Source organism: Polypterus senegalus, chromosome 6 (genome assembly GCF_016835505.1).
Source record: "Polypterus senegalus isolate Bchr_013 chromosome 6, ASM1683550v1, whole genome shotgun sequence".
Taxonomy (NCBI): Eukaryota; Metazoa; Chordata; class Cladistia; order Polypteriformes; family Polypteridae; genus Polypterus; species Polypterus senegalus.
The window spans coordinates 134,702,063-134,716,636 of record NC_053159.1 but is presented as its reverse complement, the minus strand read 5'-3'; the positions used below and the strand labels follow the sequence as shown (position 1 = coordinate 134,716,636).

Below are 14,574 nucleotides of genomic sequence, written 5' to 3'. Positions count from 1 at the left end.
ATTTGAGACTTTTGGTATTTCATTTTTATGGGTGGTATTTAATTACATGTCTTTCCATAAATGTGACATTTTTTTACCAGGCTCTCGGAACTGTATGGCTGATAGAGCACCAACTGTGAGGTATTAGGTCACAGATTCATGTGTTTGTTTCTTTTTTTATTTTTAACAGTGAAGGAGTATTCAAATGTCCTGAGGATCAGCTACCACTTGACTATGCAAAGGTAAGAGACTTTTTATCGACGTATTGAATAGGGAGAATTTCTTTCTACTTTTTTATGAGATATATATTATATGCATAAGATTTACTATGTTTACCTTACATTTATATGCAGTCTTTCACTTTTTCATATGTAATCCTAGATCTTATAAATATGTAAAAATATATGTAAATTTTATTTTAAAGTGGAATCATCTTACATTAACGGTGGCACGGTAACTTAGCAGATAGCAGTATCACATTCCAGCTCCCAATATTTGAGTTTAATTCCTGGCCCATTAATTATCTATTTGCATGTCCTCTTGTGTCCGTATGCTTATGTTATATGCCTATTTTTAGTAACTGGTGAATCTAAGTTGGTAGTTCATGGCAATATGGATATATATATGTAGGTGAGTGCCCTACACTGAGCTGCAGGTCCATGTAGAATTGGTTCCTGCAGCCTTTCCACTTTTGCCAGGATACAAATAGTTTTTTGGTTGTCATCTTGACCAAATTATGGATCAGGTTTTTGGACATTTGAGCAAAGCATCCTTTGTTCCCTTAGTGCTGAGCACTTGAAGTTTAAAAAAAAATATATATATATATGTTTCTTTAAAAATTCTCTTCACCTTTTTCGGGGTATTTTAGTTTTCCTCACATTGATCATGTGAATTATTGTGTTTATTATTCTATACTAGGAAGCACATGAATGTCCTATCCAGTGCTGCTTTTCTTACTGTCATTGTGCTAAGAACTGCATGTTTCTATTGCAAATTTTTTTCATTACCGCTGTTGGCTCTAAAATACCACTCAGTCTGTCACTACACGTTCCTGTTACAGAGCCGTTTGTCACCATTGTGCTTTCAGTCATTTGACTTTATCAATCAGTGTCAGAATCACAGAATTGACTGATCAGAACAGCCTGTGCAATGTGCTTCACAGAGATGTTTGTGGCAGCCCTGCTATTCTTTTCCCCCATCAGCTAAAACCTGCCGTGAGAAGGTCCCGAAGCCATATTCAGTGGCTGTGGTGGCCTGCCTAACTGGTTCACAGGTGATGTTTCATCATTCACATCATAAGGTCTCAATTGAGACCAAGATCAATCTTCAAAGCCTAGGAGTGCTCTGATTTTTGTTTGATAGCTAGATAGATACTTTATTAATCCCAAGGGGAAATTCACATACTCCAGCAGCAGCATACATAAAGAACAATATTAAATTAAAGAGTGGTATAACAGACAATAACTGTGTATAATGTTAACGTTTATTCCCGGTGGAATTAGAGAGTCACATAGTGTGGGGGAGGAACGATCTCCTCAGTCTGTCAGTGGAATGACAGACAATCCTTAGCATTTTATATATTTATAAGCATTTTATGTATGTATGTATGTATGTACAGTGGGATGCAAAAGTTTGGGCAACCTTGTTAATAGTCATTATTTTCCTGTATAAATCATTGGTGGTTACGATAAAAAATGTCAGTTAAATATATCATATAGGAGACACACACAGTGATATTTGAGAAGTGAAATGAAGTTTATTGGATTTACAGAAAGTGTGCAATAATTGTTCAAACAAAATCAGACAGGTGAATAAATTTGGGCACCACAAAAAAGAAATGAAATCAATATTTAGTAGATCCGCTTTTTGCAGAAATTACAGCCTCTAAATGCTTCCTGTAGGTTCCAATGAGAGTCTGGATTGTGGTTGAAGGTATTTTGGACCATTCCTCTTTACAAAACATCTCTAGTTCATTCAGGTTTGATGGCTTCCGAGCATGGACAGCTCTCTTTAACTCACACCACAGATTTTCAATTATATTCAGGTCTGGGGACTGAGATGGCCATTTCAGAACGTTGTACTTGTTCCTCTGCATGAATGCCTTAGTGGATTTTGAGCAGTGTTTCGGGTCGTTGTCTTGTTGAAAGATCCAGCCCCGGCGCAGCTTCAGCTTTGTCACTGATTCCTGGACATTGGTCTCCAGAATCTGCTGATACTGAGTGGAATCCATGCATCCCTCAACTTTGACAAGATTCCCAGTCCCTGCACTGGCCACACAGCCCCACAGCATGATGGAACCACCACCATATTTTACTGTAGGTAGCAGGTGTTTTTCTTGGAATGCTGTGTTCTTTTTCCTCCATGCATAACGCCCTTTGTTATGCCCAAATAACTTAATTTTAGTTTCATCACTCCACAGCACCTTATTCCAAAATGAAGCTGGCTTGTCCAAATGTGCTTGAGCAAGCGGCTCTGTTTGTACTGTGGGCGGAGAAAAGGCTTCCTCTGCATCACACTCGCATACAGCATCTCCTTGTGTAAAGTGCGCCAAATGCTTGAACGATGCACAGTGACTCCATCTGCTGCAAGATGTTGTTGTAGGTCTTTGGTGCTGGTCTGTGGGTTGACTCTGACTGTTCTCACCATTCGTCGCTTCTGTCTATCCAAAATCTTTCTTGGTCTGCCACTTCGAGCCTTAACTTGAACTGAGCCTGTGGTCTTCCATTTCCTCAATATGTTCCTAACTGTGGAAACAGACCGCTTAAATCTCAGGGACAGCTTTCTGTATCCTTCCCCTAAACCATGATGGTGAACAATCTTTGTCTTCAGGTCATTTGAGAGATGTTTTGTGACCCCCATGTTGCTACTCTTCAGAGAAAATTAAAGGAGGAGGGAAACTTACAATTGACCCCCTTAAATACTCTTTCTCATTATAGGATTCACCTGTGTATGTAGGTCAGGGGTCACTGAGCTTACCAAGCCAATTTGAGTTCCAATAATTAGTTCTAAAAGTTTTGGAATCAATAAAATGACAACGGTGCCCAAATTTATGCACCTGCCTGATTTTGTTTGAACGATTATTGCACACTTTCTGTAAATCCAATAATCTTCATTTCACTTCTCAAATATCACTGTGTGTGTCTCCTATATGATATATTTAACTGACATTTTTTATCGTAACAACCAACGATTTATACAGGAAAATAATGACTATTAACAAGGTTGCCCAAACTTTTGCATCCCACTGTATGTATGGTGTGAAAATAAAATCTTAGAGGTGGTCCAAACTGATATGTCAGCCTTACTGGCTTGCCTTTAGAAATGCCTCGTATAGCATAGATGAACCCTGCAGTCAACATGTTCTGTCTTCCTGCTTCCGTCAGTTGCTCTCATATCAGGTGACTTGAGATTCAGGAAGTGCTTTTCAGAGCAGTTTGTTGACATATCCTCCCAGGTTTTTCAGAAGCTATTATTCATTTGGTCACTTTCTAGTTATATATTGTTTAAGATAAGGAGCTTTTGCATACTTTAAAAAGGAGAAGGCGCAACTAGAGTAACACCAAACAAAACAAACATTTGCCTTTATTTTCTGGAGGTGGTGAAAGTCTTTGTCTTGCATTTACCATCAAATAAAATCTTAGCCTGGGTGTATTCATCATCCTTTACTTTAATTATGTGTAATCTGAAGAGAGAGGGTATTTTATCCATTTCAAAAGGCTTTATGAACGTATTTGTAAAACTTTTCATTATTTTCAGAATTTTAGACAAGATTGTTAGGGGGAAAAAATCGAACAATAAGTGCCTTGTTCAAACTAATAAGCATACATTTAGGCTTTAAAGTAAGACGAACATTGCACCTGTTATTTTGTACAGTTTTCCAATATTGCAATCTTATCTAAGGATAGATGACTAGATGTTTTCCTCTCTCTATTGCTTCTTAATGCTTTATTTCTTTTTTTTTTTTTTTGTTCTTTTTGTTTTTTGGCAGCTTCTGTTGTGTTTTTTACACATAATGATGGAGACTGTAAAGCTACCTCACCATAGGATATGTGCTTCTTAATTAGGTCTTCTGTGTTTTTGTTTTTTTTTTTGTTTGTTTTTTTATATTCTTTTAGTTCTGTTGGTCTCTATAAGACCTTCTGGGGTGCTTCTCCCTCATGTGACTAAACTAATAAGATACGCTAAGTAACATATTCCATTAAGCTGCAATAGAATGAATACCTTGGAAGGTAGGTTTATGCATTGTGTCTAAAGTTAGTTACAACTGCAGATCCGTGCAATACAGAGATGCAAATAACTAGAGGATGTGTGCAATACACGGTGTAGATGACAGACAAGTCTACAAGTTAAATTCCCCAATATCTGTAGTAATCATCATTTATATATCTATACTGCATGTATAAATTCATTGAGTATAGCTCAAAATACATAAACAAATACAAACTGGTAGAGGATATTGGCAAATTATAGTGTATCACAAAACATTGCTATATATTAGAATGAATAGTATAGCACATTTGAAGTGCCATGAGGGCAAGTCAGACTTTGAAGGAAGGATTTAAAGTATTAGTGTTTAATTAGTGTGTAATCACATGGGAAGTCCACCCTTTTTTATTTTGATGTGCTGCTGCCAGGTGAATCACCATGTGCACTGCTAATGCTGTTTTAGCAGGGAAAGCTTCAAGTATAAAGGTCACTTGAGATAACCACAATTCCACAGAATGAGTAATGACTAAGGCACCCAGCTTTTTCTTGTCTTTTTTTTTTCTTTTATTTAAATAGTTTAGATTTAGACATACTTGGTTAAATGCCAAATGATCTGTAACTTAAGAAATATGTGGTGACACTTTAACTCCAAGTAAATGATAAACAAACCTTTACAGGTTGCAAACTGGAAGGCTCCCATTTCAAACTCAACCTAGGCTGTTAATCCACAAATTGTCAAGGAAGCACTATATGCAAGCTTGGCTTTGCTAGAGGTTAAATTGGGGGGAAAAAAAGAGAGAATCGTGTGCTAACCATAGGTTTCTTGTTTAATTTAACAAAGATCAGTATGTTATCTTTTTCCATTATCATTCAATGTTTTTAAAAATTGCATTTTTTTTTTTTTATTTTATTAATTTTATTACAATCAATACATAGCAATCAATTTTACAAAAAAAAAAAAAAAAAAAGAATTATGCTAAGAACAGATCGATCCCCACCCTTGAGAGAGAGAGCAAGCCAAACGGTGTAAAATTTAAGGCTTTTAAAAATACCTAAATCAACAAATTCTCTGTGCTTTATAAATCATTTCAAAATATTACTGATTAGATCCTGCCATGTTTTGAAAAAAGTCTGCACAGATCCTCTAACTGAGTATTTGATTTTTTCCAATTTTAAATAATATAACACATCAGTTTCCCACTGACTTAAAGAGGAGAGTTTGGGTTCTTCCAGTTTATCAGAATAAGTCTGCGTGCCAACAGTGTAGTGAATGCAATCACAATTTGTTTGTCTTTCTCCACTTTAAGACCCTCTGGAAGAACCCCAAACACAGCTGTTAATGGGTTAGGAGGGATTGTGAGTCCAAGACTGTCTGAGAGGTAATTAAAAATTTTTGTCCAGAATAATGTTAATTTGGAGCAGGCCCAGAACATGTGACCTAGTGAGGCTGGGGCTTTTGCAGCGTTCACAGGTTGGATCATGCCCTGGAAACATTTTGGAGAGTTTTAGTCGAGACAGATGTGCTCGATATATAATTTTGAGTTGTATAATTGTATGCTTTGCGCATATGGAGCTTGAGTGAATTCTCTGCATTGCTACTTTCCACTCCTTTTCTGATATATTAATTGAGAGGTCATTTTCCCAGTGTCCTCTTGGATCTTTGAAAGGAAGGGATTGTAAAAGGATTTTATATATTGTAGAGATGGAGTCTAACTCCTTGAAATTGAGCAATAATTTTTCCAGCGTGGATGAGGGTGCAAGATGAGGAAAATCTGGAAGGTTCTGTTTAACAAAGTTCCTGATTTGAAGATAGTGAAAGAAATTTGTAGCTGGAATGTTAAATTTGGAATGTAATTGTTCATAGGATGCAAAGACGTTGTCTATATAAAGATCTCTAAGCAAGTTAATTCCAAATTTTTCCAGATATTAAAACTGCATATGTTTGTGAGGGTTGAAAGAGGTGGTTCTTTTGCAGGGGTGCCACAGAAAGAAGCTTCTCCGTCTTAAAATGCTTTCTACATTGGTTCCAGATTCTAAGTGAGTGGAGCACAATTGGGTTATTAGTGTATTGCCGATAACGTGTGTTTATTGGAGCACAAAGCAAGGAATACAAAGAAGTACTGCAGGATTTTACTTCTATTGCGGTCCATGCCTGTGTATGTTCTTCTATTTGTGTCCAGGTTCTTATCGACTGTATATTTGCCCAGTAATAAAACTGGAAGTTAGGTAGAGCCATGCCGCCTTCTGCCTTTTGTCTTTGTAGGGTCGCTCTTTTGATGCGTGGATGTTTAGAATTCCAAATAAATGAGGTTATTGTTGAATCTAATTGCTTAAAGAACGATTTATTAATGTATATTGGTATGTTTTGAAATAAAAAGGAGCTTAGGAAGAATATTCATCTTAACAGTGTTAATTCTTCCAGCTAGTGTGAGATGAAGGGTTGACCATCTATGCAAGTCTTGTTTAATTTTTTCCATACAGACGACGAAATTTTGTTGATAAAGAGCTTTATGTTTACTTGTGATGTTTACCCGAGGTATTTAAACTGTTCTGCAATGATAAAAGGAAGGGTGTCTAATCTAATATTATATGCTTGCGAATTCACGGAAAGAGTACACTTTTATTCAGATTAATTCTGAGACCAGAGAGCTTTTGAAATTCTGTGAGTGCTGCTAAGACTGCAGGCACAGAATTTTCTGGGTCCGATATATACAGTACCATGTCATCTGCATATAATGAGATTTTCTGTTCCAGTCCTTCTCTGCTAATCCCCTTTATCTGATCAGTATTTCGACAATGTATTGCCAGTGGTTCAATGGCAATTGCAAACAGCAGTGGTGACAAAGGGCATCCTTGTCTTGTGCCACGCTCTAGTTTAAAGTAGTCTGAGCAAATGTTATTGATGCAAACTGAAGCTTCTGGGTTAGTATACAGTAATTTAATCCATGCACAAATGTTCGGGCCAAACCCAAACTTCTCCAAAATAGTAAAAGGTATTTCCATTCAATCATGTCAATGCTTTTTCTGCATCCAATGATAATAATATTTCTGGGGTGTTTGATTTAGTTGGTGAGTATATTACATTAAACAGGCGTCGAAGATTTGAAGATAAGTGTCGGCCCCTAATAAATCCAGTTTGGTCTTGTGATATTACTGAGGGAGCACTTTCTCCATCCTTCTAGCTATGATTTTAGAGAGTATTTTAACGTCGTTATTCAGAAGTGAAATTGGTCTGTATGATGCACATTGTAATAAGTCCTTATTTTGTTTTGGAAAGACAGTGATTAGTGCTTGGCGAAAGGTTTGTGGAAGAGATTGGTTATCTCTGGCTTCTGTAAATGTTGCTAATAGGAGGGAGCTAGCTGAGCGGAGAATTTCTTGTAAAACTCTGCAGGGTAGCCATCAGGGCCTGCTGCTTTTCCACCTTGGAGTGACTTTATAGCATCCAGTAATTCTGATAATGACAGAGGTTTATCGAGCTCCTCCACACTAATAGCGTCAATTTGTGGTATCTGTAATTTATCCAGAAATGCATTAGATTGTATATTGTCTTCTTTAAACTCAGTAGTATATAGGGATTTATAGTAGTCTCTAAAAGTGTACATTATATTTTTGTGTTCGATGATTTTATCTCCATTCGTGTTAGTAATTACGAGATTGCTATGCACATCTTGCTTGTGAATTTGTTGCGCTAAAAGCTTATTAGCTTTCTCTCCATGTTCATAATAATGATGTCTGGATTTGTAAATTAGTTGTTCGGTTTCTTTAGTTGTCAAGAGGTTTAATTCTGAATGTAGAGCCTGCCTCCTCTTATGTAGAGTCTCGCTTGGTAGTCTGGCATGTTCTTCATCTATTTTAGTAATTTCGCTTTTATCTCTGCTACTTTCTTCGCTCGGATTTATTTCTGTGGGAAAGATATGAGATAATCTGTCCTCTTAAGAAGGCCTTAAGAGTTTCCCAGAGTATTCCTGCAGAGATCTCAGGGGATGTATTTGTCTCTAGAAAGAATTCAATTTGTTTGGATATAAATTCAGTACAATTCTCGTCAGCTAATAGAAGCGGATTGAGACGCCATCTGCGGGTGAGTGTATGGGGCTTAGTAATTTCAGCTCCAAGATCATCGGAGCATGGTCTGAAATAACAATAGCATCGTATTTACAAGATTTAATCTTAGGCAAGAAGTTATTATCTATAAAGAAGTAATCAATCCTTGAGTAGCAATGATGTACTGGTGAGTAGAAAGAATATGTTCTTGAATTTGGGTTTAAAAACCTCCAGGGATCTGATAAGTTGTGATCAGTTATAAACTTTGTAATTATCTTTGCGGTGTTAGTTGCCGTTCCCCCTGTGGAGGAAGTCTTATCTAAAAGTGGATTTAGAACACAATTAAAGTCCCCAGCCATTATAAGTTTATGAGTGTTCAGATTGGGAATGGATGCAAATAAATTTTGTATAAATTCCTTATCATCAACATTAGGTGCATAAACATTTATCAAAATCATTTTACAGTTAGATAAGTCTCCCATGACCATCACATATCTCCCTTCAGGATCCAATACTACATCTGATGCTACAAATGGTACTGTTCTATGTATGAGAATTCCCACCCCTCTAGTTTTCTTTGTAAAACTAGAATGGAACATTTGGCCAGTCCAGTCTTTTGCAGCCGGAACTGATCCTTACTTAGTAAGTGGGTTTCCTGTAAAAATACTATTTTAGCATTTAGACCTGTTAGGTGAGAAAGTACTTTCTTTCTCTTTAATTCGTGATTCAGGCCTTTAACATTCCAGCTTACGGTTAACTGTCCCATCATGGAGACACTGATTCTGAGTTTTTGGTGTCATATTATAGTCTTAACTGGAAGTGAAATAGTTTAGGTCTTAATTTCCTATTCCCCCAAGAGTTGTTGCCATGCAGCTTATTATTACGTTGATAGTTATAATTATAAAGATTGAGATGATAGATTAGATATAGATCAAGCCTGCTCTCTTTCTCTTCCCCCCTTAAACCCCCACCCTCCCTTTTTGCCTCCCCAGGTGAGGCTAAAACCCACTTCATGCAGTCCCAGTCCTCTGACATACCCAGAGACAGAGCACGTCCAAAGCACATCAAGCCCCCATGCAGTGGCGCTTTAAGGTTAAAAGATAGAGATATCTGTTACCAATATAGTCTTTAAAAGAGGAAAAAGAAAAAAAAGAAAAGAATTTTGCACTTAATATACATATATATATATATACATATATACATATATATATATATATATATATATATACATACATACATATACATATAATCTTCATCAATTTTAGTGCATTAAGATGATATCCCCAGATAATAAACCCAGGTGATGGTGTTAAAGATGTGTCCAAAACAAGCATAACAAGTCTTAATGCAATAATAGCAATAACAGCAAACCAAGGGTATGATATTGAACAGTCTCATTTAGGGTACACATGAAATAATTAGAAAAGAAAAAAGAGGAGGAAAACGTAATTAAGCACAATAAAACATAAACATTTAGCCCTAGTAATACTAAGTAATGATAAGTAATAAGTAAGTAATAATAATATAAGAATATGAGAATATATGCTGATAAAAAACCCGTATTTTAAAACAAATAGATCAGACAGTAGATTATTAATCCTAGCTTTATCATTTACCGCCATGACTCACAATTATGTATCAGAATAGTCCCGGATCAGCTTTCTTAACTCATTTTCTGCCTCCTCCTTGCTAGCGAAAACATAGAAATGACCCTGCCATTCCACTTTCAGTTTTGCCGGATACAGGAGGCCGATTTGACATTGGCTTGCCGTAGCGCTGTTTAATATTATAGAAGGCGGGCGCTTGATAGCTGTTGCTGGAGAGAAGTCAGGGAAGACGCGAATGTGGCAATCTTCATATATAATATCTTCCCCTTTTTTTTCCTGAGGAGTTCCATCACCTCTAACTTAAATAATAATCGTTCAAAACGGACTATAAAAGATCTTGGTCGGGTCTGACGGTGTTTGATCCGCGACGCTGTAAGCGCTGCTATCTCAGATTCTGCTTTAAAGTCGCCCCGATTATTTTAGAAAAAGTTCAGTTGCGAATTTCACGGGTTTAAACTTTCTCGATTCTCCGGCAGCCTTCAATTCTGACATTATACCTTCTATTCCCATCTTCTAAAGCAGCCAGTCTGTCTCCAAGTTTTTCTCCGAGTTTTTACATTCCGAACTGACATTTACTGCTCTTTCCTCGGCACTGGCAGCTAGATGTTCGGCTATTTCGATCCGATTCGTGAATGTCTCACTAAGATGCTCCAATCGATCAGCAAGCGTGCTCAGTTTAACTGAGTTTTTCTCAATGCGCTCTTCAATTTTACCCAGCACCTGTCGAAGTTCAAGTTGTACCTCTTGGCGAGCCTTTCATTTGCCTGTTGGATTTCCTGTTTTAATTCCTGTTTCAGTCTCTCAAGTGCCTTTGCCGTTGCTTTCTCATTAGCCTTCTCGCTTTTCTTTATATCTTGCCTGAGCTCAGCGAGCAACACTTTCAGTTCAGATAGCTGAAATGTGCCTTCTTGTACCGTAGATGAAGCAGCAGACTCTGCTGAAGCGGTGTCCCGCTGCTCCAGTCCCGCGTGATTGCGTAACTGAAGCCGCGGACCTCCCGCCTTTTCCAGTTTCAGGTAATCCTCTCCAATCGGCGAGCTATCCACATCTGCACTCACGATCGCACCTTCGCTCCCCTTTTCGCTCTCAGCCGGCGACGATGTAGCGGACCGTGGTCCCGAGGAGTCTGTACTTTCGCCCATCTGATCCAGGTCTGTCTCGAGGCCGTATCTCGAACTAGGGCTTGCTGATAGCAGCTTGGATGTAGAATTAGAATTAGAATTAGAATTAGAACAATCTAGACGAGAACAGGCCATTCAGCCCAACAAAGCTCGCCAGTCCTATCCACTTGCTTCCTCCAAGAAAACATCAAGTCGAGTTTTGAAAGTCCCTAACGTCTTACTGTCTACCACACTACTTGGTAACTTATTCCAAGTGTCTATCGCTCTTGTGTAAAGAAAACTTCCTAATGTTTGTGTGAAATTTACCCTTAACAAGTTTCCAACTGTGTCCCCGTGTTCTTGATGAGCCTATTTTAAAATACAAGTCTCGATCCACTGTACTAATTCCCTTCATAATTTTAAACACTTCAATCATGTCACCTCTTAATCTTCTTTTGCTTAAACTGTAAAGGCCCAGCTCTTTTAATCTTTCCTCATAATTCAACCCTGTAGACCTGGAATCAGCCTAGTCGCTCTTCTCTGACCTTTCTAGTGCTGCTATGTCCTTTTGTAGCCTGGAGACCAAAACTGCACACAGTACTCAAGATGAGGCCTCACCAGTGCATTATAAAGGCTGAGCATAACCTCCTTGGACTTGTACTCCACAGATCGTGCTATATAACCTAACATTCTGTTAGCCTTCTTAATGGCTTCTGAACACTGTCTGAAGTTGATAGCTTGGAGTCCACTATGACTCCTAAATCCTTCTCATAAGGTGTACTCTCATTTTTCAACACCATTGTGTATTCAAACCTAATATTTTACTTCCTATGTGTAATACTTTACATTTACTGACATTAAATTTCATCTGCCACAAATCTGCCCAAGCCTGTATGCTATCCAAGTCCTTCTGTAATGATATAACGGATTCCAAATTATCTGCTAATCCACCTATCTTGGTATCATCTGCAAACTTAACCAGCTTGTTACTTATATTCCTATCTAAATCATTTATATATATTAAAAATAGCAGCGCCCTAGCACTGACCCCTGTGGAACACCACTCATAACATCGGCCAGTTCTGATGAGGTTCCTCGCACCATCACCCTCTGCTTCCTGTGTCTGAGCCAATTCTGCACCCATCTAAAAACATCACCCTGAATTCTACTTCTTTAACTTGATGCCCAACCTCTCATGTGGCACCTTATCAAATGCTTCTGAAAGTCCAGATAAATAATATCATAAGCTCCACTTTGATCAGATCCTTTGTTGCCTCCTCATAGAATTCCAAATGTTAGTAAAACACGACTCCCCTTCTGAACCCATGCTGACTGTTCAGAATAACTCCTGTCCTTGTCATGTGTTGCTCAATCTTATCCTTAATAATTCCTTCCATTAATTTTCCTGTGATGCTTGTTAAGCTTACTGGCCTATAGTTGCTTGGATCTGCCCTGTCACCCTTTTTATATAATGGGATGATATTTGCCATTTTCCAGTCCTTGGAATCTCTCCAGTGCACAGTGACTTCCTAAAAATGTGTGTCAAGGGTTTATATATGTACTCACTAGCCTCCTTAAGAACACGAGGATAAATATTATCTGGGCCTGGTGATTTGTTTGATTTTATCTTATTTAATCTGAACAGCACTTCTCCCTCTACAATTTCCAAATCCCTCAGTACCTCCTTAGTAGTTGCGTTTACCTCTGGCAGGTTATCCACTTGCTCACTTGTAAACACCTCAGAAAAATGTAAGTTTAGGCATCTGCTATTTCATTGTCTGTATCTTTTAATTCCCCTTTACTATTCCTGATGAACTTGACCTCCTCCTTAACTGTTCTTTTACTACTAAAATACTGAAAGAATCTCTTGGGTCTTCTTTCTCCTTTATCTGCTATATTCCTCTCCAACTGTCTTTTAGCCTCCCTGATATCCTTCTTAATGGTTGCCCTCATTTTCTCATACGCGCTACGGTTCTCTTTGCAGTCATTAGTCTTATATGCCTTATACAGCAGTTTTTTCCTTTGCAACTTCTTTTTTAAATCTTTATTAATCCATCGTGGAGATTTTTTTAGTTTCCTATTACTTCCAAATGTAGCTTTAGTCTTCGATTCTTTCGGACCCCCCTTCTTGTTGGCCATGTTTATATGTGTTTACATATACTGTAGCGGTCCCTCTCGGGTTGAATAAATACAGGATATCTCAGAATAATAAGCAAATAATATGAAAAATAGCACCACTGCTAGCGGAGCTCCACTTCAGACGTCCATCTCTCGCATCGGACGAGACCAACCCAACCCAATTGCATTTTTTAAGGTGACCAACATTTGTATAGTTCAATTGACATAGTTCTACTGAGTGAAATAATAATTGAGTTATAACTCAAAAAACCTTAGTGATGATGATGATGATGGTGGTGATCAAGGGTCTAAAATATCCCCAATAACTGAACAAATGTCTCTTGTTTTAAACAAAATCAATTGATTTGTTATCCATCCATCCATGCTCTTCCGCTTATCCGAGGTCGGGTCGCGGGGGCAGCAGCTTGAGCAGAGAGGCCCAGGCTTCCCTCTCCCTGGCCACTTCTTCTAGCTCTTCCGGGAGAATCCCAAGGCGTTCCTAGGTCAGCCGGGAGACATAGTCCTTCCAGCGTGTCCTGGGTCTTACCCGGGGCCTCCTCCCGGTTGGACGTGCCCGGAACACCTCACCAGGGAGGCATTCTGATCAGATGCCCGAGCCACCTCATCTGACTCCTCTCGATGCGGAGGAGTATCGGCTCTACTCTGAGCCCCTCCCGGATGACTGAGCTTCTCACCCTATCTTTAAGGGAAAGCCCAGACACCCTGCGGAGGAAACTCATTTCAGCCACTTGTATTCGCGATCTCGTTCGGTCACTACCCATAGCTCATGACCATAGCTGAGGGTAGGAACGCAGATTGACTGGTAAATTGAGAACTTTGCCTTATGGCTCAGATTGATTTGTTATGAGCTGCTTTAAAACTTTGCTTTCTGAGTAATGAAAGGCATTCAAGTAAGTCCAACCCATAGTCCAGTTATTAAAAGTTAGCCAGCTGTTAAAGTGTTGTCATTGTCACTGTGAAAAGGTTCAAACTCTGTTTATTTTATTCTGTTATAAGACTTCTCACTAATATATTTTTACATTTTCTCCAGGAATTTCTTAATAGGAGCCTTTTGTTTTTCTCATTTCTATTAACTTACAGTTTCTTTTATTGGATGGAACATTTTAGCAAACTTTGCTTAAGTTTGTAACATCTGTATTATTTGTTTATTTTGATGTATTTATTTTTTTTGCCGATAATTATTGCAGGGTTATGTATTTTGTCACATTCTATTTGAAAAGAAAAAGTCTGAAAAGCTACTCAACAAGAACCACTGTTTAGGAATCAACTGATTTAATTCAAAGATTTGTTGTACAGCATTATGATTTAGTAAATATTATTACACTGATGCATCAGTAGTCATGCACCTTATTGATCCTGACTCCGAGCTTAAACTCCTTTCCCATTAACTGCCTCTTTGCAGTTTGTACATTTTATCTGTGCCCTCTTGTGCTTTAGCACCTGATTTTCCACCTACATCCTAAAGACGTGTGTTTAGTTTGACTAAGTGTGTATGCATG

The 14,574-nt window shown here is 38.1% G+C and overlaps 1 protein-coding gene across 1 annotated transcript in view; it reads left to right on the top strand.

The window, feature by feature from the left end:
- Nucleotides 1-14,574, top strand: part of LOC120530664 (TNF receptor-associated factor 4-like) — a 37,996-nt gene that overhangs the window by 11,515 nt on the left and 11,907 nt on the right. The window contains exon 2 of the mRNA XM_039755088.1: nt 128-221. Coding sequence (XP_039611022.1) covers nt 128-221 — 94 coding nt within the window. The remainder of the gene's footprint in view (nt 1-127; nt 222-14,574) is intronic.